Here is a 24,822-nt window from a genome sequence, read left to right as displayed (position 1 = left end):
ACAAGGCATTATAAAATGCTGCTTGTTCGTTTCTGTTTGATTCATGGAAAAAAGAACCTCTTGGCGTTACCATGGGGAACGGCGCGAGTGGTTCAAAAGTTCCGTTTTCGCCGAGCTGCGCTTCGCTCACGCGGTCGCTTCTCATTGGTAGTTTCGGTATCGCGTAACCGTATACTGCTGCGTGTGCTTGGCTCTCGCAGTTTTCGCACTGTTGGTACTCTACTTCAGCTGCTGGTCAAGCTAAGCTCCGTTACAGTGAACTATACAATTTCGGTATAGTGCCTAGAATATACTAGTTTCGGAGTGGCCTGTGGCTACATCTTGGCAAGGTTGATGGCCGCTATTGCCCAAAAAACCGTAGTGCCAGTGGTCGGGCAGTAAAGGCGGGCAACGTTGGGCACGGCAACTGCTACGTCAGAAGGCCCGTTCAGGCGGGTGATTTGAAGTGCGCTAACTCCGTGCGCACCACTAAAACGTGATTTACTTTCAAAATAAGCATTTCCTTGGCACGAAACAAGCGCAAAAGCCAAAACCAAAGCAAAATAAAAAATATCTATGCCGGGTGCGTGGTGCATGCCTGTAATCCCAGCACTCGGGGAGGCAGTGGCAGGTGGATCTCTGTGAGTTCAAGGCCAGCCTGGTCAACAAAGTGAGTTCAGGACAGCAATCAACGTCGACTTAATATTTGCCTTTAGTGTCCCTTTCAGGTTCGGCCGGAAACCACCTAGCACTAAAGCCCTATCACGACTGTCTTTCGCAGGTGAAGGACAGGTGCGCCTCGGTTCTGTGGGTGGAGTTTGCATTTTTTCTTACGTTGTAACCGAGTACATCAACCTCTTCGCTTTTTGTTTTCCTTCTTGCAGCGAAGCTGTTTACCTCTAGCCCATGCGTTCCCAGAGGGCGCGGGGGTCGGGTGGGGGTAATCTAGGCGGCTCGCGTCCGTATCGTGGACAGCAATAAAGAATGGTAGGACTGAATGGGAGCGAGCGTGGTGGCGGCCTCGGCGTGGTGTTGTGGCGATGCTGCAGTATGACGTATAGAGTCATAGGCGTGCGCAGGGTTCCGCATCAAGGGGGAGGGGGAACGCGAAGGTTTATCGCAGCGCCCCCCCCCCTTACTAAGTCAAAGTATGGGGCAGACTTTGCGTCCCCTCCCTCGTAGGTGACGGGGGGGGGGCGCAGCCGCCCTTCCCTGCCCCCCTTTCCCCGTGCGCATGGGACGGCGCAGCACGCTCACGCCGGAGAAACAAGCGAAGCATTCAGCGGGGGTTGCATAGCCTCTCTATATAAACTGCGCATCCACGAATGACCGTGTCCTGTCCACTGTGGTTGCACGTTGGGCTACTCCACGATCCCTGTCGAGGGATCCTGGAGTTGCCGCACCGCACAGAACACTGCAAAATTGGTCGTCTTGTGCTACCCCGTTGCAGCAGTTGCGGAAGATGGATTTCAGAGGTCTCGAAGAGTCGTTGTCGACGTCTTCCAGCACGGCGCGAACGAGCTCCACGCTGCGGCACCACACTTTGTGCGACGTCTCCTCATCGAGGACCTTGCGGGACCAGGACGACTGTTGACAGGAGACGAAGTACTTTCCGCTGACGTCACGCAGCCCTGGCGAGGACGCCAGGTAGACCGAACCCCGTGCGCCTTTGCGAGGACTCTACAAGAGAACAGAGCGAAGAAATGAGGCGTCTGGAGGGGTGGTGGGGGCGCAGAGGGTGTGTTGATTGAGAAAATACAAATTAAAGTCAGTTTTGCCGCAAAGGCGGAAGCAGTGAATGCGATGGTAACAAATCGGGATGTTATGTGAAGTAAGGGTACCTGACTCGTTTAGCGCGCGACCTGTCGTAACTCAATGAAGCGCTGGCGTAAGGAAACGCGGTCGCTGCAGCGAGCGAAGCGAGCCGAGTGCTCTCTATGGCGTCACCGCAGTACAACACATATACAAAGCTAATAGTTTGCTGATCCCTGTAAAGATACACCGCGGGCGACCGCGATCGCCCCGGTGAAAGTAGGCAGTTCCTACAGGAACCGGATGTTTCCATAGGATGCTCACCGTTCCGAACGTATGGAGGAAGGAGTTCCACAGATAATGACGCAGGCCCGATTCTTTCTGGTTGAAGTCTGTCGCCACCACGCCTGGATGCACCGCGTTGCAGGTCACCTCTGTTGAGAAGGCGAACACACAGCCGCGCCTATAATATGAGTTGCAACATGCTGTCCGTCCTGCTGGCCAACAGATGGCAACACTGCAAGCGGCTCAGACCCATAAGAAACATGGTGAAGAACACTGTTCAGTCAATGGTACTTCTGAACCAATTAACAGATTAGTGCCAGTTCCCGTTTCAAGTTTGGGGCCCTTCACCCCTGTCGCCGGTTGCAATCATATATTAAGCTCGACTGTCCACATATACAACATATGTGCACACATTACATACATACATACATACTAAATACATACATAATACTAACCTACAATACATACATACATACATACATACATGCATACATGCATATTAGTCGGTAACGCGCGGATCGAAGACAACGATAGCTCGCGAAGCGATGTTCGCATAACGATCATGAACATCCTGAATATCTTGAAAAAAATGAGAGGCCACCCTGATTCTCGACATGGGTGCCCGGTTATGGTGGCACCATAGCCCGGTAGTGCACTCGCACCTCGGCGTTCGTGTGCCCCTGGTGTATTCCTTGGGTTAACTTGGTGTTTCGTCGCGCTGCCGAAGCGAATCTCAGAGGCCACGTAAAAAGAAGCGCAGAGGGGCTTTAAAGGTGTACTGACACCTCTTTTCGAAGGCGAGTTTACTCTGCCATACAAATCTCCTGTATGCAGACACGGCTCTGAGCAAGCGTGAAGCTCAGCAAATGCTGATAAGATATTTTAAAGTCTTAAAATGTACTCGTGGGCTAGTTGGTTGGTCATATTTACGATAAATGGCAGCGCACACCGGGTTAGGACACATACACGAAACGCGATAAATACTACATGGGTATGTATGTAGGTTGAAGTTCAGCGCTAGTGTCGTCTTTTTTATGTTTAGTGTATGTGTCCTAACCCTGTGTGCGCTGCCATTTATCATAAAGATATTAAAGTCAATTTTTCCATGGCGCACCTACTGACATCGACACTAGCTTGACGTCAGGCTACAGTACAAATTCTGGTGACTTCACGCAGCAGTCTGGCTTGTTGTGATATGGCGTTGTGATGACGTTAGGTACCAAAACTTCCAAGATGGCCGCTGGTGCGTCACCAACGGACATGGAGGAAGGAAAAATAAAGGAGGGTGCATTACGTCACGCGACCGAAGTCCACCGTGTTGGCTCAACACGTGATCAAAACGTCAGAGCGCGCGGTTGGTTTTAGTACTATCGGTGGAGTTCTGTTTTTGAATCTCCTCTGTGATCCGGCCGGTCTGCGCCGAACGAGCGCGCTTCGATTAAAAGCTACCGGGCGCCATACCCGAAGTCTCGGCGAACCTCATTTCTTGCGTGATCTTGACGCAAATGATCACGTGTTGGGCCGACACTCCTGGCTTCAAAACGAGTTGGCTTGCCAAGGCTGGCTGCGTGACGTAATGCTCGCTCCTTTCTTTTTCTTTCCTCCATGCTAACGGAGCCACGGTGCGGAGCAGCCGTGGAAACGTCACTATATATTGTGCGAGCACGTGACGAGAAGCTCATACCGTGTTGTGAGTTGTGACGTCAGGGTACAGTAGGAACCGAAACTAGCTTTTAAAAACATACTGTAATTACTTTTTCAGGGCGCACTCGCGCCTAGCACTACCTTTTCTAGGCTCTTGAGGGCTTGACCTTTCATTTGACGCAAAAAAACGACAACTGAAAATATTCGTGTCAGTACCCCTTTAAAGCTGCTCGCAAGAAAGCCGTCGTCTCCTCTTTCAACGAACTCGTTCAATTAATTTTAATCTTCGAGCCGTCACCTGACGCCATCATCATCGACGGGGGCGTGGGGCGGGACAGGGGTTAATTTCCTCTTCTTCCCGCCTCGCCCGAAGGAAACTGAAGGAGCCTTTAATAAAGGTCATTCATTCAATATCCTGGCAATTCATTTGCCCTTAAAGTAAGCTTATGCTCCCATGTAATACGTGTCCAATATAAGTCTTAACTTGAACGAAAACCATCGACTTAGTGTCACTTTTAATTTTGACAAGGCTTCTTTATGAATATTCCGAAAACAGTAAATAAGTGCTTGACCGAGAGTGCTTGCAAGACGAACAAGAGAGTACCACTCCAATTACCCGACAGTATAGGCTCACGATTCTCGTCAGGGTAGCATATTATTATTCACAAATTTTGCCATACAGATTAAACGTGTACAAGGTTTCTCCCTATGTGACTGTCGCCGCCACGCTTCAAAGGGAAGACCAAGGTTGCCAATGGTGGCTACTTTTCGCCAAATTGGCGAATTTGAGAGGCTCGCTGCGACCTAAAATGATGAATGGCGACATGGCGAATTTTTGGCGATTTTCGGCTTAGGTCTCCACCGAGTTATGCATCCTAAGCTCAGTGTCTTCCCAACGAATGAGCGGAAACATTCTCTATTTTTTCTTGGTTTCAGAACCACGAGTAGAATGTGCACATTACTCGTCATTCGGTATGTCCGTCTTGTAACTCGTGTGTATCTCCTCAATTCATGTAGAAAACGTTTATTTGATGTTCTGTGAGAAGATCAGTGAGTGGGATCCTTAGTCCGAGGTCCCATCTAGACGCAGGAGGTACTGGAACGTCCCCCAGCGACATTCTAACAAAATGTAAGTCAGCGGACTGCCTTGTGAACCGCGAGGGGGCAGTGTTTGACTATAAGTTTATAGCTTTAGGTGCTTTACGCTTCTCTGAAGTTTCGCTTCTGAAGGGGCTAGACGACGGGTTGGCCGCGTGTTCCGACCATGTCTTCCGCCAAAGCTTCAACTGTTCTGAATAGCTTGGCGACTTATTCGCTGTTTGAGTACCCCCAATTCAGCTCGTAAAGACTGTTTTAAAATAGCGAAGAGAGGCGGATACGCGGCTATTTGTGCAGTAAAAAATTATTTATTGAGGCATTTTCCACTGTTCTCGGTGAGCGTGTGCAATGAAAACAATTGCTATGTAACGTTTTACACTGTCTACCTGATCATTAATCGGATTGACGCGTGTAGATACAAGTGACTATAAGAAAGGGTTGGTGGCGTCCGGTATTATTAGTTCACACTGAAAAGGTGTAAGTCTCACTAATGATCGGTTTCTGTAAGAATTCTGTCGTGTTACCTTCAATAAACCTTTTAATCCTTTTAATTCATATAAGGGTACGTAAAGCTGTCTACAAACAACGCTTTCACGGTTTTCGCCCAAGGTTTACCACACTTTTACCTTTAAAACGAGCGGACAGGGATGGAAGGATATCATGAGCGTTTCATTCATTCACCCTTGCGCCACCACGCACATCTTGCGGCTAATCGGAGAAGCAGCACCATGCACTCCCACGGTGAAGCGGGCGATACGACTGGCATTGAGAAACGTCACTATAATCCAAGGGTCTTGGATGGCACTGTGTTCTACGGGTCTATACGTGAGTGGAAATTTTTATTATACTAGGTATGCCGCACATATCCAGAATGGCGACTTTTTTGCTCGTCGATTGGCGACATTTACTCGAAAGTCAGTGGCAACTCTGGGGAAGACGCTCATTAAAAGTAATCGTCATCATCATCATGCTTACCGGTTCCCTGGAGCTTGCGGGCTAGCTCGACGCTGAACAAGTTGAGCAAGAGTTTGCTACTGGCGTACGTCGACTCGACGCCAGGGTACTCGAAGCTGGCGCCACCACGTCCGGCCGCCTCCAGCTGTTCCCACGGCACACGGCCCAAGCGGTACAGTGATGACGTCACGTTCACCACACGACTCGGTCCACTCCGCTTCAAGATGTCTACGCACGAAATGGGGTCTGATAAACTAAATATATAATTATATAGTTATATAACTATATAATTATATATTTATATAATAAAATTATAAATTATACCATTATATTATAGGGCATTTTAAAATATATAATAATTTTATAATGTATAAAAACTCACAGGGTCCCTTAAGCAATCCCCGTAGGACGACTGGAAAGCGAAAGCCATCTTCTCCTTTTTCTTCCCAGTTAATGTACTGAGCATCCCCCGCCTCCCTCTGAGATATTTCTGCACCTAACGGGGTTTTCTTACTGCCTCAAGGATCGGGGGCACTGCAAGGTTTCTGCACCTCAGAGGGTTATGCACTGCCTCCGTGATCGGCCAACCTTTGACCAAGCGAAGACGTCATGTGATTACGTCATCGTTTTACGTGACATTATGATGGTTTTTAACAGCGAAGCTGTTTAGGCTAGCGTAATTTGTGCGGCCTATCCGGTATCCCACTAATCACTACTGGTCCCACTACTCACTACTGGTCAACTAAAAATGAAGAAGGCAGCAGTTAGCCCAACAAACGGGTATGTGGCACAGAAATTTGGGCGGCTTATAAGAAAACTATCAGAATCATAAACGGGTACAACGAGAGAATACTAGGGAATGGGAAAGGCAACGGCGGCTGCGAGAAGATCCCGAAGCGATGGAAGGCCTACGCCGACGACGACGTGCCCGTGTCGTGTCTGTGACCATTTGTGGTTTAACTATAGCCACCATAGTTTAACTCGAACCTCTCTGCGCTGAGAATCAACGTAGAAACAACCTCGCGTCACTTAGCTAAAGCCTATAGCAACGACCTATAGAAGCAACCTAGAAACAATCTGCATCATCTAGCTAAGGCCTAGAAACAACTTAGAAGCAACCAGATTAGTCTTCAGAATCGTCCAGTTTCACTGTTTCAAGGCTGGCGCGGCTTAGCGCAAGCATCGCCACTTTTTTTTTTTTATCACTTGCGCTGACGCCGCCGGTCAATTTTCGCGTTTAGTGATGCATCTAAGGCTTTCGCCTTAATATATAACCAGCGCAGACGTCTCCTTGCCATTGCGGAAGATGGACTTGCCATGCCTCACAGAATATTCATGGAGCCAACAAATGTGCCCGAAGAAAACGAATATCAGACGACATGAAGTTCTGTTTCCTCGCTTACATATCTTTGGGTCGCACATTTGCGGTGCTTCGCGCTCGACGCGCTCCGAGAATCATCCGAATTAACCGGTTGTGGCCAAATATGACCGAGTTACGAGAGTTTGATGCCACTGAACAATACATATATGCTTGCCGAGACCAGAGAACGCGTCCGAATTATCCGATTTTCCGAAGTAACGGGTGTCGAATTAACGAGCTTTTTACTGCACACACACACACACACACACACACACACACACACACACACACACACACATATATATATATATATATATATATATATAACTATTTAAAGATGCACGTTAACTCTTTTTAATGAGCCGAGCCTCCTATGACTCTTCGAAAAGAGTTAATGTTCTCCAAAGGAGACATAATGTGTATCTTTTCAGATTTTTGTATATGTGGCAACTAAGAAATCACGGAAAGCAGTAACAGCTATCTTCTTTTTCCTATACAAAAAAAAAGAAGATAGCTGTTACTTATAAACATCGCACATGCTATTCAGTTGCATGCCCACAAAAAGTTTATTGAGAACAAAAAAAAATCAACGAAAAACGTCAGAATAATTATGAAAATTTTTGTAAGAGTAGATGAGCGTTTGAGCCTTATCATAACAACAATAACATGTAACTTTTGCATCTAAAAGCATAACTTAAATTTTAAGCTGCCGCAGCACAGATTTTCTTTCTGCAGTAAATGAATGGATACCATTACTATATGTACTTACCAAGCAGAAGATTGGTGAGCAGGAAAGGACCGAGGTAATTGGTGGCTATGGTAATCTCCACTCCTTCGTGCGTGAGTCGTTTCTGCGGTGGCGCTGAAAATAAAAAAAAAAGAAAGAAAAATGTCAGTGCATCGATTGCCAATCGGACATACATCCAAGTTCTAACTTGAACTGCAGTGAGCTGTGCACTCTAAGAAAAACAAAAGTCCTTTGTCTCTTTATTGTGAAGCGTGACTTGCCACGTACATGACTATCTCTAAAGAAACACATGAACTTCTTCAGCGGATCGTTATACTCTCGTCAGAGAGTCGCGGGCCCCAAAAGAGAGTTATTAGCGTGTCCCTTTCAAGAGAGTCATATGCCGTGGCAATTGACAAGACTCACCGGAAAGAATAATATACATACTCCTTTTTTTAAGGCGAAAGCCTTAGTTGCCCCATCAAACGCGAAAAGTGGCCGTCGGCGTCCTGCGGTGTCGAGAACAGCATTTTCATTCATTCACGAAACTTTATTGAGAGTCCTGAAGCCCGGTCTCTTCAGACCGAGGCGGGCCGCGTCCACGTCGGCACCGTTAGGCCGAGCCTTATGGCGCCATCGTGAACCCTCTGGACAGCCCGTAGTTGATCTTGATATGAACAGCTGGAGATCATCTTCTGCCAGTGAAACCATTTTCTTCGGGGTTGGCGAGAGTCGCGGGACAGCCCGCCAGCATGTGTCTGATTTCAATGACGCCATCGCATTTTGTAATTTCACCTTCGAGGTGAATTTTATTCACAAAATACGGAGTGGGGGTACGTCCCAGTTTGCAGTAAACGTAGCGTGACTGCCTGAGCCCTGTTCAACTTTACCTGTGGCAGTGGGAATTGCCTACGCCCCAAGTAGTAGTACTTAGTGATCTCGTTGTAAGTTAGTAAATTATCTTTATGATCCCCGGAATGTGGTGGGCGTCGGTTCGGTTCTGACCGGCGCGGCAAGCGAGTCCTCGTGCCAGGTCATTCGTCACCTCGTTGAGGTTGACCCGAGCCTCGTGCACTTGTCCCATATGTGCAGGAAACCATCGGATTTCAGTTTCTATAGTGTCGACATTGCCGATAAGTTTAACCGCAGTCCCAGCGATATAGCCCCTGTCAAAGCTCTTAATTGCTGCTTTGGAATCGCTATAAATGTAAGACCATGTTCGGTTCCTGATAGCTAAAGCAATGTCGGCTTGCTCCGCCACCGTTGATTCCTTAGGGAAGATGCATGGTGACGGCGTCCCGTACCTCGCCCTGGCTGTCGACCACCACGGCCGTGTAGGGCTCTTTGCCTTTGACCCAGGCGGCGTCTACGAGGGCTGCCTCTTGACCTACCTGTTCAATTTTTTGCGATAAAGCTTTCGCTATCGCCTTTCTCCTGCTAACATTGTGATTCCAGGTGCATGTTTCTCGGGAGGAAGTGATGCAAAAAATTATCACGTGATGGCGTCACCATATGACGTCATCATGACGTCACATATGACAAAAGCTTCTGACGTCGTCATGATGTCACATTTTTGGCGTGACATCACGTGGCGTCAACCGATCTAAACCGATTCTTTGTTTCAGTTTAATTTCCCTTTAACAGATTACATTTGTCTCAGCAGATATGTCAGAATCCTTGACGAAATTTACCAGGACGTTCAAGTTTCCGACCTAAGGCCAGCAACACAAACGTGTGTTTACGTGGGAAATTCAACCATCCGAAACACTCGAGAAGTGGCTGACGCCACGAAAATGAGTGACGGCTATTGGGCGGAGCATTTATGCGAATTCTGTGTTGGAGGTACAACGGCGGGCGGCTGTGGGCCGAGTTGACATTTTTTCCTCGGTTGTAACCGAGTATAGTAACATTTTTTCCTAGGTTCTAACCGAGTATAGTAAAAATATTTCCTAGGTTGTAACCGAGTATAGTAACATTCTTTCCTAGGTTAGAACCGAGTATACGAGTATAGTAACATTATTTCCAAGGTTGTAACCGAGTATAGTAACATTTTTTCCTAGGTTGTAACCGAGTATAGTAACCTTTTTTCCTAGGTTGTAGCCGAGTATAGTAACGTACCTGTGATGCCGGCGTTGTTGACGAGCACGTCGAGGCGCTCTTCGGTTGCGAGCAGCTTTTTGGCGAATCGACGCACCGATGTCAATGACCCGACGTCGAGCGGCGCGAACTCGACCATGTCGTTTCCGGTAGCGTGTCGAATGGCTTCGACGGCGGCGCGGCCCTTGCTCTCGCATCGACACGCCACAATCACCCGGGCGCCGAGTCGGGACAGCTGCAGCGCCGTCTCGAAGCCGATGCCTCGGAACGCGAGAAACAGGGAAACAAACAAACAAACATAGACTCTAAATATTTTTTTTTTACTCTGAGTCCTTATTCCAGACAACCAGTTGAAAAATAGAACAGAATACGACGGCAGAAAATTGTGATATTTTGCCATATTTTTGGATACTACATGCTGTTGGCACCCTGTGGTCGCGATTTCCTGTTATAGCTCTATTGTGTCAACAGGTTTCGGTGGTGCAACAGCAAAATTTTCGCGTTTTTTTTTTTCAGGGACTTCCGTATTGTGACAATTTGATGGCTGTTGCGACAACAAATATTTCTGTGGTTTTGCAAACATTTGTTGCAGTACTGCAGCTCTCTGTGGTAATAACACACACGCGACAGAATTCACTTTTGTTGCCACGACAAAAAATGTTCGTCGCATAACAGAAAAGTTTGGCGTTGCATCATAAATCTGTACTAAGAGAGAAATCTTGTTGTAACAACAGAAATTTCTGTTTACACGGAATATGCAATGGCATGAATGTCAACAAAACTTGCAATGAGGACAACAGAAATTTCTGTTGTTCTCATTGGAAGTTCTGTTGGCATTTTTAACTAAGCGTGCATACAGAAATGCATATGGCTGAGCAGAAGAATAAAAAAGCACCTTTATGGGTGCACCTTTATTGACGCAAAAAGGGTGTTTGGTTGCCCTAGGCTAACGCCCCCACGTTTAAGGAGGCGCAGGGAAAAATTACGTGAGAACAACTACAATCATCTCGCTTGCCGACTGTTTCATTGCGAGCAAAAAAAATGACGAAAGCTGCTACAACCGACAGGCAGATAGGCTTAGACAGTCTATAGACTGTCTAAACCCATTTTTAGACAGTCTACGTACATTTTTGTAAGGGTGGGTTAATTGGAAAAACATGGGAGATCCCTTGGCCATGCAGTGGGCGTAGTCAAGCTGATTATGGTGGTATATAGACGCACCGGCATTGGCTCCAGTGACGACTACAGTCTTGCCACTCATGTCTACGTCGCTGTGCGATTGGTCCATGCACATCTTCGCCTTCCGTTTCTTTCTAGAGAGTGCCTTGAACATGGCGACGGTCGCGATGACGCAGACGATCACGACGAACAGCAGGAGTATCGTGTGCTGACACCTGGTGTCGACCAACAGCAACTCGTCTATGGCCAGAAGGGTTGGATGACCACTGCGAGGGGGCGAAGGAGAGAACACTTATTCATTATGAGGTCCTAAAGAACGATCGACAGCCTTACAGACCTATTTTGGAGCTGGAGTAAAATTTACCTCATGACTATTGCATTATGCACTGCAGCTGAAGAAGGCACGTCATAGCAAGACCGTTGGCTAATCTAGTTCGTTTTTACTTAATTACATAATTCAGCCGCGAAGTAAAAACACATACAAAGGGAGGAATACAGCACACTGCCATTCGTCCTGTCGCTGTGTTCCTCCCTTTGTGTGTGTTTTATTGCGATAGCAATTATATCAACACTCTCGACGGGTTTTTGCCGTCGCCGTCATGTTCGGTATAACGCCCAAATCGATAACATCCCTCCGCGCATCGTATGTTCTACCCACAGGTAAAAGCGCGCGAGCGGGGCCGACAAACGCGGCTGAAGCAGAGATCAAACGAAACGGCCCACCTCCGTCGCTCGGAGGGCTCATGCGATAACATCACCCCGCGTGCGAGGCCTGCCCTCGAATGCTGCTCAAGCATAGAGGAAACGCCCCGCCCGTCTTGAAGGAGCATGAAGGGACGCAGTGGGGGGGGGGGGGGGGAGGGGGGAAGGTTAAGGCATGACATAAGACATACAATAAAGGTATGACATAAGATAACTGTACCTCTGCTCATGCATGCACTGAAGAAGGTGTCTCCTTATACTGAACTTAACGTTCTGGTTTTGTGCAATATTGCGAGCTTCACTGACCAATGAGCCGAGGGTGGAAGTGGTGGCTTCAGTACATCTACGCAACGTGATCTTTCGGCAAAACTTTACAGGAAACAAGAAAAGCGTATCAACACGAACACATGTAGCTTAAATCACTCTCTCTCTCTTTCTCTACTCGCTCACTCACTCACTCACTCACTCACTCACTCACTCACTCACTCACTCACTCACTCACTCACTCACTCACTCACTACTAACTCACTCACTCGCTGGCATTCATGCACTCACTCTCTCTCTCTCTCTCTCTCCTCACTCACTCACTCACTCACTCACTCACTCACTCACTCACTCACTCACTCACTCACTCACTCACTCACTCACTCACTCACTCACTCACTCACTCACTCACTCACTCACTCACTGAAGCCAGAAATATAGGAATGTTTAAATTTTTGCCGCTCAGCAAGCGCATCAGTGAGCAAATCAACCACTTTCGTTTGGTGCAATCGTAAAGAAAAGAGCACGCTGGCGGCTAAGTGCAAATAAAGCGTCGAAATAAGGAAGTAAAGACGAGACGTGGCTGCCGTTCGAAACGATAGGAAAGAACGTGATTTAAACGTTTGCTGGGGAATATACACAGACACCAGGCAAACGAGGAAAAAAGTGCGCGAAACTATATAGTTTTTCAGAATTTCTCTCTTTTTTTGTCGATGCACAAACGAAGAGCTCGATCGAAAAGACGCATTCAACTGCGCTGAAGCCCTTTCATTTCCGCATTCATGCCGACAATAAAAGCGTTAAATAAAAACACCCCATATATAGGTTTAGCTGTATATGTATGTGGGATGTAATAACGGATGTATGGGGTGTTCTTTATACACAGTTCATACTCTGTTTTAAAAATTGCCTGCGACAAAAAACACAATTGTAATCCTTTGGCGCGGTTACTCCACGTGGCAGACAGTACTTGCACGAAAAAATTTTACTACGTATGTATTCGCCCGACTAGTCAAGTAAATTTCGTTATTAAACGCAGGGCTTCCGAAAAAAAAATATAGAGAAGGCGGCCCTAATGCGAGACTTATGGGTCTAGGAGTAGCACTCGCATTGGCTGTGTAGTTAAACTTCTGATTAAGTGTGAAGGAAAGAAGTGTTAATTTCAAGGGCTCGTTTTCTTTGTTATACACAATATTAATGGGAACTAACAGACAATAACGCCAAGGAAAGTATAGGGGATGTTTTTAGCAATAAATGTAAGGTAATTGTGAAGAAAGAAAAGTGGACGAAAAGATAGCTTGCCGCGGGCAGGGACCGAACCTGCGACCTTCGAATAACGCGTCCGATGCTCTACCTTGTCTGTTAGTTCCCATTAATATTGATTAAGTGTGAGGCATCTTCTCTTGTTTCTTCTCAATCGACGTATTGATACTTGCCCCGCACGTCCCACCGTAAACCTTCTGCACCTAATTGGTTTTGCAGTGCCTCCGGGATCGGAAGCATTGCAAGCTTTCTGCACCTCACGTTGTTTTGCACTGCCTCCGGGATCGGCGCAACTTTGGTCATCAACCATATTTAATGTATGTTCGTGCGTGCGTTCGTATGTGTACGTGTATAAAACTGTATAGATATACAAAATTGAAAATTTTCGGGGGCCCGGGGGATTCAAACTCCCCCCACCCCCCTGGCTACGCCAATGATACTCACTGCAAAGGCACAGGAAGCGAATTTGCATGTGTATTTTCAATACCGCGAATTACTATGCCTAAATGCAGGCTTTCGAAATTAAAAAAAAAAAGAAAGCAACCTACATGAGTGACAGGTCAACGCGTCCAATGAGGAGCCGACTGCAGTCTGTGCCAAAGAGTCACGCATTCCAGAACTTTGATGTCTACCGTACTGTTAGATAACTTGTCGAAACTCAGGAACCTCCACGAAAAGTCAGCTCAGTTGAGAATCAGGGCATTCTAGTAACCCATTGCAATTGCACTTTCGCGTGACATAAGCGAGTGAGGCCCTTTCGTGCCCCTTCTTCGCTTAGGGCTTTATGCCGGAAAGGAAAAATTGACGCTGCGTGCCGCTGCACCGTTGGTATTATCATAATGGCCCACCAGCCGTCAACCTGTTCGTCATCACGTGGAGGACAAATGTGTCCGTAAACTACAACAGCCGTGTAAGCAGGGCATCTGCGCGAACGAATTGTTATGCGTCGTATGGAACGCGCTCAGTGAGACAAAGCGTCCTACTATATTGTGTCATAAGAAATGTTGTCGAAAGATAGACCACGGGCTTATTCTCTTCAACGTTAAAATTGCCGTCCGGGGGACCTTATCACGTGTTAGGTTAACCAACTCGTAGTAACACACGCGATGCGGTTATGTATCCACTGTTAACGAGAAATCTTACAAAAAGAGAGTATGCTTTCGGCCTATACAGCCTAAAGCCGGATCTGAAAGAGTAGGAATGTATGTACTTTAATGTATGCATGCCACAGGGCGTGCCCAGAAATATTTCTCGGAGGAGGGGGGGGGGGGGAGGGATCCGATATCCCTTAACTTATTACGATTCTTTTTACCGCGATGCAACACGAGGACAAATACGGAAGGACACAACACGTGCGCTAACTTTCAACAACATTTTGTAGAAAGCACGCATGTTGCGTCGTCGTCGTCGTCGTCGTCGTCGTCGTCCCCCCCCCCGGTTTCTTGTTGCTGTGTCGCTTGGCGCTAAAGCAAAATCGTATTATGTCTTACCAAGAAGGCAGCATATCTACCTCCTTATGTATGTTCGCGCGTGTGTTTAAATGTGTGTCCCCCTGGCTACGCCGCTGGCTTGCTAATATCACATTACATGGTATCCTTGGCATGTTCGTACGGAAATGTTTCCTACATAAAAGGTACACTGATCCACTCATCAGGTACTGGGGTCGTCAAAAGTTCCCAGGCCGCGCTGCTATAGGATTACATGGGAAAACGGCCTGGGAACTTTTGTCCCCACCTGCACATGATTAGATTGTATATCCGTAATGTGTACATCGCTACTGTGAGTTTGCAGTGAAGAGGATACAAAGCTGGGTAAATCAGTAAATACAGTTGGTGGTTAAGAACAAAAAACGCGATAAGCTACGATCGTTGGAGACACGACAATGGATACCACAAAAACACTGTTCCATTCGATTTATACACAACGCGGGCCTTGTAGCACGCATATATGATGCGCACAACTCAACGAGCATTACGTTCTTAGGGCAAGTCCGCGTCGCAATATGAAAAAAAAAAAGCGCACTAGAAAGATCAACGATGCTTGTGTTGTCTCTATACGCCTCTTCCGTTCTTGTTCTTTTTTCTTTTTTTTTTCGTACTGCTGTTGTTATTCTCCACGAAGCGTCGTATGGGTTTCTTTAGAGGCAAGCCAGCTTTTTGCAGTAATGAACGAATTGTAATCGTTCCTGCGGCACAGAACGCAAACAACAGAACGGACGAGAAAGATGATGGCAACCAAATGGATCAATGCGAAGGCGCGCTGTTTGGAGACACAGAGAAAAAAAAAAGATGAAATAATCAAGGCAAGAAACATCATTAAGGATGGACGAGACGCGGAAGACGGCGTCCAGTCTCTCTCCCCCACCCCCCTTACTCTTTTTTTTCTCTCTCTCTCTCTGTTTCTTCCTCAATTTCAGTTCGTCCCAGAAACCAGAGCTCCTTGCATGGTACGGCGAGCAACCGCCGCTGCAACCGGTTTTTTTTCTCGTACGCATCGTAGCGTTCCAAATTTAGCGTCAAAGACTCGGAGCAGCAGCGGGGAGGTCAGCAAACAATGGGGGGAAGAAAAGAAAGAAGGCTATGAATAAAGAGCAACTATGTCTATAACCCAAACGTGATTTAAGTTAGGTTTATCCTAATTCTGTCGTACAGAATGAAGGACTGTGAGAAAACGCTGTCTTTAGAGCAGCTTGACTAGTTCACAGGCCCGTATATAAAGAATAACAATAAAAAAAGGATTAGACTGAATGAACGCAATGTTGTTGTCATAACAGTGGATAGCCTGCACATGCTGACATCAACTAACGGTTAACCAACACTGTATATCCGTCGCTTGGTAGTGTGCGGTTGAATACGGTAGCTAGCCGAGGAAAGTCCTCTCTACTCGAGCCAATAGTTGTATTTTATACGCACCAATGTACTTGCGGTTCCTTTGTTCTTGAACCAAGATATGTTTACGACAGCGACCTTGGTAAAAAACATTTTTTCTTCTGCTGTGCTTGCTACCCTAGTGCGCGTGTGTCCATCTGAATTACAATTGAATTACAATTTTTATAACAAGTGCTTTCATTTTTGTGTTACCATGTACGTACAACAGCATCCCGCCTAAATGCATATGCGTGCGTAGGGTTTTCCCTTAGGGGGAGGGTGGGGGAGTGCAAGTCTCACCGCAGCGCCCCCTGTTCTTGAAATGCAACATCAAGGGTCCTTGGTCGATCGCCATTATCGTCAAGAAACATGCATATCCATAGCCCTGGGCATTAGAAAATGACGTGAAACGTCCGCCTGAGCAGCGGTATGGGAAGGAGTTGGCGCCTCCTTTAGATCATTCCGGGGGGGGGGGGCTCCCCCCTTTTTTATTCTTACGTGATCCAATGAAGTAGACAGGCGCATCCGTTCCGGAAACTGGGCCATAGTCATCACGTTGCAATACCATGCCAATACTCACCCGTTGCAGTATAGCTTAGCGACAAAAGTGTTTCACTGCTACGTTCGAGGGCGTCAAAATGGTCAAAATCGTAGAAAACAAAAACGAAAGAAAGTCCTGCCCTTATACGAGTATATACGGTATACTTCGCGTACTAACACCGCGATTCCTGCAGTTCGTGGGATCCGTGCAATTTCGAAGCAAATGTAGTATCAGCTTTCATTTCTGCCTTTCTTCTCGGTATGTTTTCTCGGCAGGTATGTTCGGAAAGTAGGGACTCGCATCGTCTCAAACGATCATCGTTGATGCTTTTAATGGCTCGCGCTGAAATGTTGTCAAGGCCTCGATGCTCACTATTGAATGCACTGTCGTAGCCATAACGACGTAACTAACAGGGAGAGTATAATACAAAAATTTAAAGTCCCACGGTCCTTTATGCAATTGCTTAAGACTTAAGACGACTGGAAAGAGCGCAAGCCATCTTATTTTTCCTCTCCGTCGATCGTACATATATTGACCCCGCCCTAAAGCTCTCCGCACCCAACGTAGTTTTGCACTGCCTCCGAGATCGGAACGATTAGAAGCTTTCTGCACTTCACGTGGCGTTGCAGTGCCTCCGTGATCGGCTCATCTTTGACCAAGCGACGATGTCGTGTGATGACGTCGCAAATTATTGCAACCTGTGACATTGTGGTGCCGTCATCGCACAATGCAGATATTTTGCATCACTCGCGTTGACGCCGACCGTCACTTTTCGCGTTTGCTGAGGCATCTGTAGGTCTTCGCCACCCCTTGGGCTGATTGAAAAAACACATCCTGCGGAAAGCTGACACGGCTATGAACTGCTCTGCCAAATATTACAGTCGTGCGCGCCGCGTAATGGCCACAAGCGGAGCGCGAAGTTGCCGTTTCCCCAGGCACCCTCTTTTCAAACAGAGGCCGGTTCTCACTCTCGTCGGTGGGCGGGGCGTCTGTCCGCTGTACGTCGCAAGAGACATAGCATGCTTATTGGCCGATAGCCGACGTAAATCGAGAGCGGCGTTCGGATCAGATGCGCTTCTTGCCGCGGGGTGCCGCCACTTGCCGGCGCCGCACTCCTCAGTACACGGTAGCCGCACTCGCGCAAGCGAATCACAGCGGGAGAGCGATCGCGTTTCATGACGCGCGCTGGCGTAACTTCTTTCCCCCATGCCATCCCTCCCTGTCTAGCTTCCAGTGCGCTCGCCGGCACGAGAAAAGAGAGAAAGCGCTGGGAGCGTGCGCCAAACCCCCGTAACTCCGCTGATTCTTGACGGATTCGAGAAATGAACCACTTTTCCAAGTAATGATCTAATGGCCTCAGTATCGGAGTGTACTGCCTACCGAATCGATTGCCGCAAAAATTTCTCGAATCCGTCAAGAATCAGCGGAGTTACGGGGGTTTGGCGCACGCTCCCAGCGCTTTCTCTCTTTTCTCGTGCCGGCGAGCGCACTGGAAGCTAGACAGGGAGGGATGGCACGGGGGAAAGAAGTTACGCCAGCGCGCGTCATGAAACGCGATCGCTCTCCCGCTGTGATTCGCTTGCGCGAGTGCGGCTACCGTGTACTGAGGAGTGCGGCGCCGGCAAGTGGCGACACCCCGCGGCAAGAAGCGCATCTGATCCGAACGCCGCTCTCGATTTACGTCGGCTATCGGCCAATAAGCATGCTATGTCTCTTGCGACGTACAGCGGACAGACTCCCCGCCCACCGACGAGAGTGAGAACCGGCCTCTGTTTGAAAAGAGGGTGCCTGGGGAAACGGCAACTTCGCGCTCCGCTTGTGGCCATTACGCGGCGCGCACGACTGTAATATTTGGCAGAGCAGTTCATAGCCGTGTCAGCTTTCCGCAGGATGTGTTTTTCCAATCAGCCCAAGGGGTGCTTCATGACCCCTTTAAGTAAACTTTTCATTCATTATTTTTTTTAAAGAAATGTTGTTTAAGGTCTGTTCAAGTGCTGTTCACACCTGAAATCCTGTGTGCGATGAAAATGGCCGATGTGAAAGCAATGTAAGGGCAACGTGTGTCGGAGCTCTCAATTTGCTTTGATTCTTCGGTAATGGAATATGCTCAGTGATTATAAAATGAGAAACACCTGCAGCCTGTAATACTTCACTGTATATTTCACATTTCTAATATATATAGCTCGAATTTAGGCCCTTAATATTTGTTTGACCAAGTAGACGTCAGACTCTGGAGTTTCCAAGACGTGTGGCGCCACCTGTCGGAGAAGTATTGAGTAGTGCATAGACCGACTCTCTCGCACAGTTTGCTATGGGACCAGGTTTTAAAGAAATGTTGTTTAAGGTCTGTTCAATGCTGTTCACACCTGAAATCCTGTGTGCGATGCAAATGGCCGATGTGAAAGCAATGTAAGCGCAACGTGTGTCGGAGCTCTCAATTTGCTTTGATTCTTCGGTAATGGAATATGCTCAGTGATTATAAAATGAGAGACACCTGCAGCCTGTAATACTTCACTGTATATTTCACATTTCTAATATATATAGCTCGAATTTAGGCCCTTAATATTTGTTTGACCAAGTAGACGTCAGACTCTGGAGTTTCCAAGACGTGTGGCGCCACCTGTCGGAGAAGTATTGAGTAGTGCATAGACCGACTCTCTCGCACAGTTTGCTATGGGACCAGGTGCAACTAGCGAGTGCGAAACAACGATTGAGCTTAATATCGCGTGTGTTTGCGCATTTAGCACTCAGGAACGAGAGCTGTGAATTGCTCTCCGCTAGTCGGACGCGCCACCGAACCGTCGTGAAGTGCTTGCTGGATCACTCGCCTGAACGACGGCGAAAACAGCAGCAGACGATACCCCTCCGTACGCTACGAAGAAACTCCGCAAACGACGCACTGTTGCGTTGTGAATTGCCACGGACGTAAAAAACTGAATAACAACGTTCAGTTTTCCCGATTTCCATAGTTGTCGTACGAAGAAGAAAGACGAGAGCGCTGGATACGGGCCGTTGCGAGCGTGTTGGGTAAGCGAAGTACCCGCGTTCTCCACAGCCGGTGGCATGAATGTGTGGCTCTGCTGTTGTTTTGCGTAGCTCTGATGCAAAACCGTGGTAACCTTGACTATGAAGCTCAGCAGAGGCTCTGACCGCGGTGCTTGTTGTGTAACACGAAGTGAGCAGCTAGAGGCAGACTGGAGACGCGTGACGCACACCGCGACGAGTTGGTCGTCACAACACAGCATCGCGGACGTACGTTTTGAAGGCTCAGAGTTCTGGTTCTAACTAGCTAACAGCACCACGTGCGTCATACAAGTAAATCGCAGAATGTTGGTCGCGACCCCCTTCAGGTTTGTTTCGCCCGTGTCCTCCGCGGTTGCCGTAGCTATCTCGGAGGCCACGGTTTTGCCTTTGGTTGTACCCCGTGAAAGTGGACACGCACGTATCCCCATTTGCAGTACATACAAACGGAAGACGACCATGAAGAGACCATTTGAGGATGCGTAATAAAACACTCCAATTGCACAGAAAGCGAGAGATGAATAAGGGAGAATGTAACTGAAAAGGCGAAAATCGCCGGAGCCATTCGTCCCTGATGAACCGAGTTTTGTACCACTGATCGTAAGATGCATAGCTAAGTAAATTGATCGTGTATGTAGGTACTTTATCGCTGTGGCATACGTATATACCCGATTTTAACGCATTTAGGCTCTAGAGAACGCATGTCGGTGGGCTTGCCTCGAACTCGGTGTCGTGTGATGCTCGCTTGTACTTGCGAGTTGCAGCGTGCGGTAATAGCTAAAACTAATTTTGCATTGTACTCGCAGTTCGCTTTGATCAGCTTCCTTTGTTTCTGAAGCGTGGATTGGCGGAAGAAGCTTTCCAGGTCCTTGATTTTCAGGAAACCGCGCCTCGACACCAACGAAAGAGGAGGGTTATATTGCGGCCTATGCACATTCGCTTGCGGACGGCTCTCTTTGCACTACCCAGTTAGTGCCAGGGCTACGATGAGGGCGCTGGTGGCGGTGTTTTTCGCAGCGCCGCCTGGGCAGAGTCTGACGTCTATGGTGTTCTTTAACGTGCACCTTAATCTAAGTGCACTTATCATTCCACCTCCAATGAAATGCGGCCGGGATTCGATCCCGCGACCTTCGGATCAGCAGTCAAGCAGCATAACCACAAGACCACCACGGCCGGTTCTCGAGGAGCAATGGACGGCAGCCCTCGCACGCGAGGTGATGTTATCGCATGCGCCCTCCGTGCAACGGAGATGGCCGGCTCGTTTCATCTCTGCCTCAGCCGCGTTCGTCGCCAGCGCTCGCACGCTTTTACTCGCGGGTAGAACGCACGATATGCGGGGCAATGTTATCGACTTGGGCTTTATGCGGAAAATGACGGCGACGGCAAAAACCGGTCGAGAGTGCCCATATAATTGCCATTGCGATAAAAGAAAAAAGAACCAGTCCATAAGTCGTTTGAAATCCTCCTTTCCAATTGTTTCCGATGGTCTTGCTTCAGAAAAGAGAGAGAGAGGGAGGGAAAGACAAAGAGAGGAAGGGAGAAATGAAACAAAGCAGCTTGTTCCCACTGACCATGACCATTTTCGTTTCCTTCTTTCATTTGGGTTTTTTGTTTGTTTGTTTGTTTGTTTCTGTTATCGTGTACGAACCACACAGAACCGGCCAGACCGCGTAATGTCGTCAACCAGCGTAACGTACGAAAAAAAAAACAATACTTTGGATGCTTCCTGTTATTCAAGATCACGCAAGGACCTCGTTGACTCGCCTTCCTTCCAGAAACACGCGATAACTTGCGCACAACACGCTAAGCAGAAAGCCTTGGGAACTTCACGCGATTGTCCCAACGGACGAGTCAGAAAAAATTTGACGCAGCTGAAGCTGTTCACGTAACGTTGAAGGAAGGACTGAAGCTCGAAGGGACCGACAACTGGCCAGGACGTGTGATTAGATCCTGGTGGATATTAAAAGACCGTGAATTATCGTGACAGATTCAAGCATCCTTTCCGTAATATGAGTAGGATTTATACTTTCGAATCGTGTTTAAAAGAAATAAAAAAAAACAGTATGTCGCGCAGCCTAGTGGAAGAGCCTTGAAGCTGGATTATGGGGTCGTTCACATTGCTGTACATTGTCTTATGCTTTCATGCGCACATAATTAGTGCTCGAAATTAGAGTATGTATATTTTGATCCATCCCCGCTCTATTCTGTGCTGCTTACGACGTAAAATGAGTTGCACGCTGAGAAGCGGCGCTGCTTTCGCGTCAGCTAGTGGAACATGTCGAGTCGCGACGCATGCGCAGCAAACCGCCGCGCACAAACACGAACCGCTCTCGCGTTCACCTCTCACTGTTTGCAGCATGTGTTGTGTGCGCAGATCGAAAACCTTCTATTCAATAGATGTTTCGCGACATTTTCCGCGTTACCATTCCGTGATTAGACGCTGTGACCAGTTACCAGTAAGCTTTCCGTTACACTAAAGAAAACAGGTACCATAAAAATTTGTTGTCGGTCCCTTTAAGGGCGCAGCAAGGAGACAAGCACCCGAGAAAGGCGCGCAACACATGAGTGCTGACTTAATACCTCCAACTTGCCCGAGCGGCCATGCTAGCTGACGTAACCATGTTAGTTGACCACGTTAGGACAGAAAGTGGAGCTATAGTTGGTACGGATTCATGGTAAAAGAAGTTGGAGTGCAGACGCGGGCGCAAGAGAAGAGATCATAACACAAACGCCCACTAACAAAGTGCGCACTGTGGCATAAAAGGAAGTAGACACAAGAACTGATCTGCGCATGCGCGGGTATGCAGCGCTACCTGTCAATCCGGCTCACGTGGAGGTCTACGCGAGATATCACGCGGTCTACGCGGGCCAGCTTATGGTAAGTCTGATGCCTAAAGCTTAGTATTGAGCATCGACACCAGGCCCGGAGTCAGTACGCGGAGGGCTAGCCCCCCCCCCCCCCTTCCGAAATTTTGACGGGAGGTGTAATAACTACTGAAAGAATCTGTGATTTCCTCAAATAGTGAAGGCCTTCAGCAAGTGGCCCACAAACTCAACTCTACACCCATACTTCAAAAACTGAAGGGGGTGGGGGGAGGTCAGGATATCCGAGCACCCCTCTCTGGATCTGCCCACGCCTGTGACGTCACTTGTGAATAATCTAATATAGATGAACGCAAGTGTGTCTGTGAAGACCTTATGGCGCTCCAAGCGCGAGTCGTGCACGTGGGTCGATATCCTGACAGCACTATAACGGATGTCACGTGGACGTTTTGTGCCGCGCACTGAGGGAGAGTTTGAATCCGCCTTCTTGGTTTTTCTGTGCTGCCCTCTGCCGTTTTCATATAGGGTGGAGCTTCACGGGGTAATCCGGGACAACCGGGCCGGGCTTGCCAGAACAAAAAACCTCTGAGATAGAAAGGCGTGAGGAGGCCCAACCACAGCGTTTCGCGACTTTCACTCCAGGGGAAGCACGGATGCGCCGTGAGAAAGGCGGATAGGCGAGGTTGTGGCCGCCATATTTGGGTACTGGCAGGCCGCAGAGCTGCGCACGCAAGAAACACGCACAGCACTGCAGACACGTCTTCCGCAGCGAGACCTATAGGTAAAAGTGACACACAGAAACAAATCCGTCTATGGGGCAAATATGATGCAAGTTTACTTACATCACTGGAGTCGCCATGTTGGTACACTACAGCAACGCGGGCATGCTTTCTTGACGTGCACTCTATGGGTACGCAGCAATCTAAATCTTTTACCTTGACAGGCCGCTGACGTCGCCACAAGGTTGCGTCCATAATGCGGTAGTCTGTGCGTCAGCGACGCCTGAGTTGCTGCTAACCCATAAAGAATCTTGTTGCCATTTTCGAACACACACGCACACCGCTAAGCCTCCCCGTTGGCGTTCAATGTCGCCGTCGTAAAAACTTCGCGAAACGGTCGCTCAAACAACTTCCAGAAGTGTACGACTAACATCGCTTGCGTAGCAAACCTTTTGAGCAGCCAACCAATCTAAGCTCTTCATTAAGAGCTTATCGAAGGACCTGATAGTTCCTATTGTTTGGAATACAGATTAAAAAATTAAGGGGGGGGGGGCAGCTACGGCTGGTGAGCAAGGCGGCGAACAAGCCTACGGCTGCCCGGAATAAAGTGGCCGCCTGCCTCCGCTACAGTTATGTCTTTATGCTTTGGTCACCTCCGGTAACCAAGAAAAAAAAAGTCGATAACTAAAGCGGACCTCCACACTGAACAGAAGAACACGTCACGTCTGAGGCATGTTCCTCTCTCTTCTTCCATGGTGCCTGCGCTACAGATATGTATTGAAGTAAACACCGACTCGTTAAACGAAGTTTCCTTCTCCAGCAGCTACAAATTTGTCTCCAAGGTAACCAAGAACATGAAACATAACTTTCACGCTAGAAGGATCTCAAAACAGATCAGAACACGTCACGCCTGCGACATCTTCTTGTCATCGTATATGTAGTACTGCTTGCATTACCGCTATGTCATCAAGCAAAATTAACACCTACTCGCCCAACAAGATATGTCTTTCTGTGGCACCATCTCGAAACTGAAGTTTATTCACTCATTCATCTAGCGTCAGTATCTTTTACAGTACAGTCACTGAAATTTTCTCGCACCTATGTGTACACGACCACATAGAAACAAAAGTACGAACATACTTAAAGGATGGTTGGAACCTTCCGCCCCCTCTCTCTGTCTGGCTAGGCTCATGAGTAGAGTACATGAAACAGGCTGACTCCGGTAGTTATGATGAGGATGATAATGATAACTTGTGGCTTACGTTATCCACCGCTGCGGCGCCGTCGACATGGAACACGTGTGTCAGGTAATGTCTCCTTTGGACGATACACCGAATGAGCATCCGCCAATCCGACGCCGACGTACCCAGCCCTTCGAGAAAGAGCAGCCCAGCTTCCAGATTTCGACAAACGGGAACGCATCTGCCGCCGGTGGCAACAGCCACAAACCTTTTTGCACGCCTCGGCTGTATAGTGAAAGGAGGCCAGTGCCGTTCCAAGTTTGCTTGAGTACCGACGCGCGCCGAGGAGGGGAAAGATCAACGCGC

The 24,822-nt window shown here is 48.0% G+C and overlaps 1 protein-coding gene across 1 annotated transcript; it reads right to left on the bottom strand.

Moving 5' to 3' along the window:
- Positions 1-1,271: 1,271 nt before the first annotated feature.
- On the bottom strand, positions 1,272-24,619 carry LOC119373803 (retinol dehydrogenase 12-like). Its single transcript, XM_037643859.2, has 7 exons — positions 24,538-24,619; positions 11,118-11,341; positions 9,918-10,157; positions 7,842-7,934; positions 5,734-5,940; positions 2,056-2,165; positions 1,272-1,659 (listed from the first exon to the last, which is right to left on the bottom strand). The coding sequence occupies exons 1-7, from the start codon at positions 24,564-24,566 to the stop codon at positions 1,282-1,284; spliced, it is 1,281 nt and encodes a 426-aa protein (XP_037499787.1). The 5' UTR covers positions 24,567-24,619; the 3' UTR covers positions 1,272-1,281.
- Between the last annotated feature and the right edge of the window lie 203 nt (positions 24,620-24,822).

The sequence above is a fragment of the Rhipicephalus sanguineus genome, chromosome 11 (assembly GCF_013339695.2).
Source record: "Rhipicephalus sanguineus isolate Rsan-2018 chromosome 11, BIME_Rsan_1.4, whole genome shotgun sequence".
Classification (NCBI taxonomy): Eukaryota; Metazoa; Arthropoda; class Arachnida; order Ixodida; family Ixodidae; genus Rhipicephalus; species Rhipicephalus sanguineus.
The sequence above is the reverse complement of the archived record's forward strand: the minus strand, read 5'-3'. Positions and strand labels throughout refer to the sequence as shown.

What these genes read in the sequence shown, in the direction of transcription:
- LOC119373803 (XM_037643859.2), bottom strand. Translation starts at nt 24,566, where the DNA reads ATGTCGACGGCGCCGCAGCGGTGGATAAC. An exon ending in GCGCCGCAGCGGTGGATAAC is followed by an intron (nt 11,342 to 24,537) that starts GTAAGCCACAAG and finishes GCCCCCTCGCAG; the next exon opens with TGGTCATCCAACCCTTCTGG. An exon ending in GCTCACCAATCTTCTGCTTG is followed by an intron (nt 5,941 to 7,841) that starts GTAAGTACATAT and finishes TTTCGTGCGTAG; the next exon opens with ACATCTTGAAGCGGAGTGGA.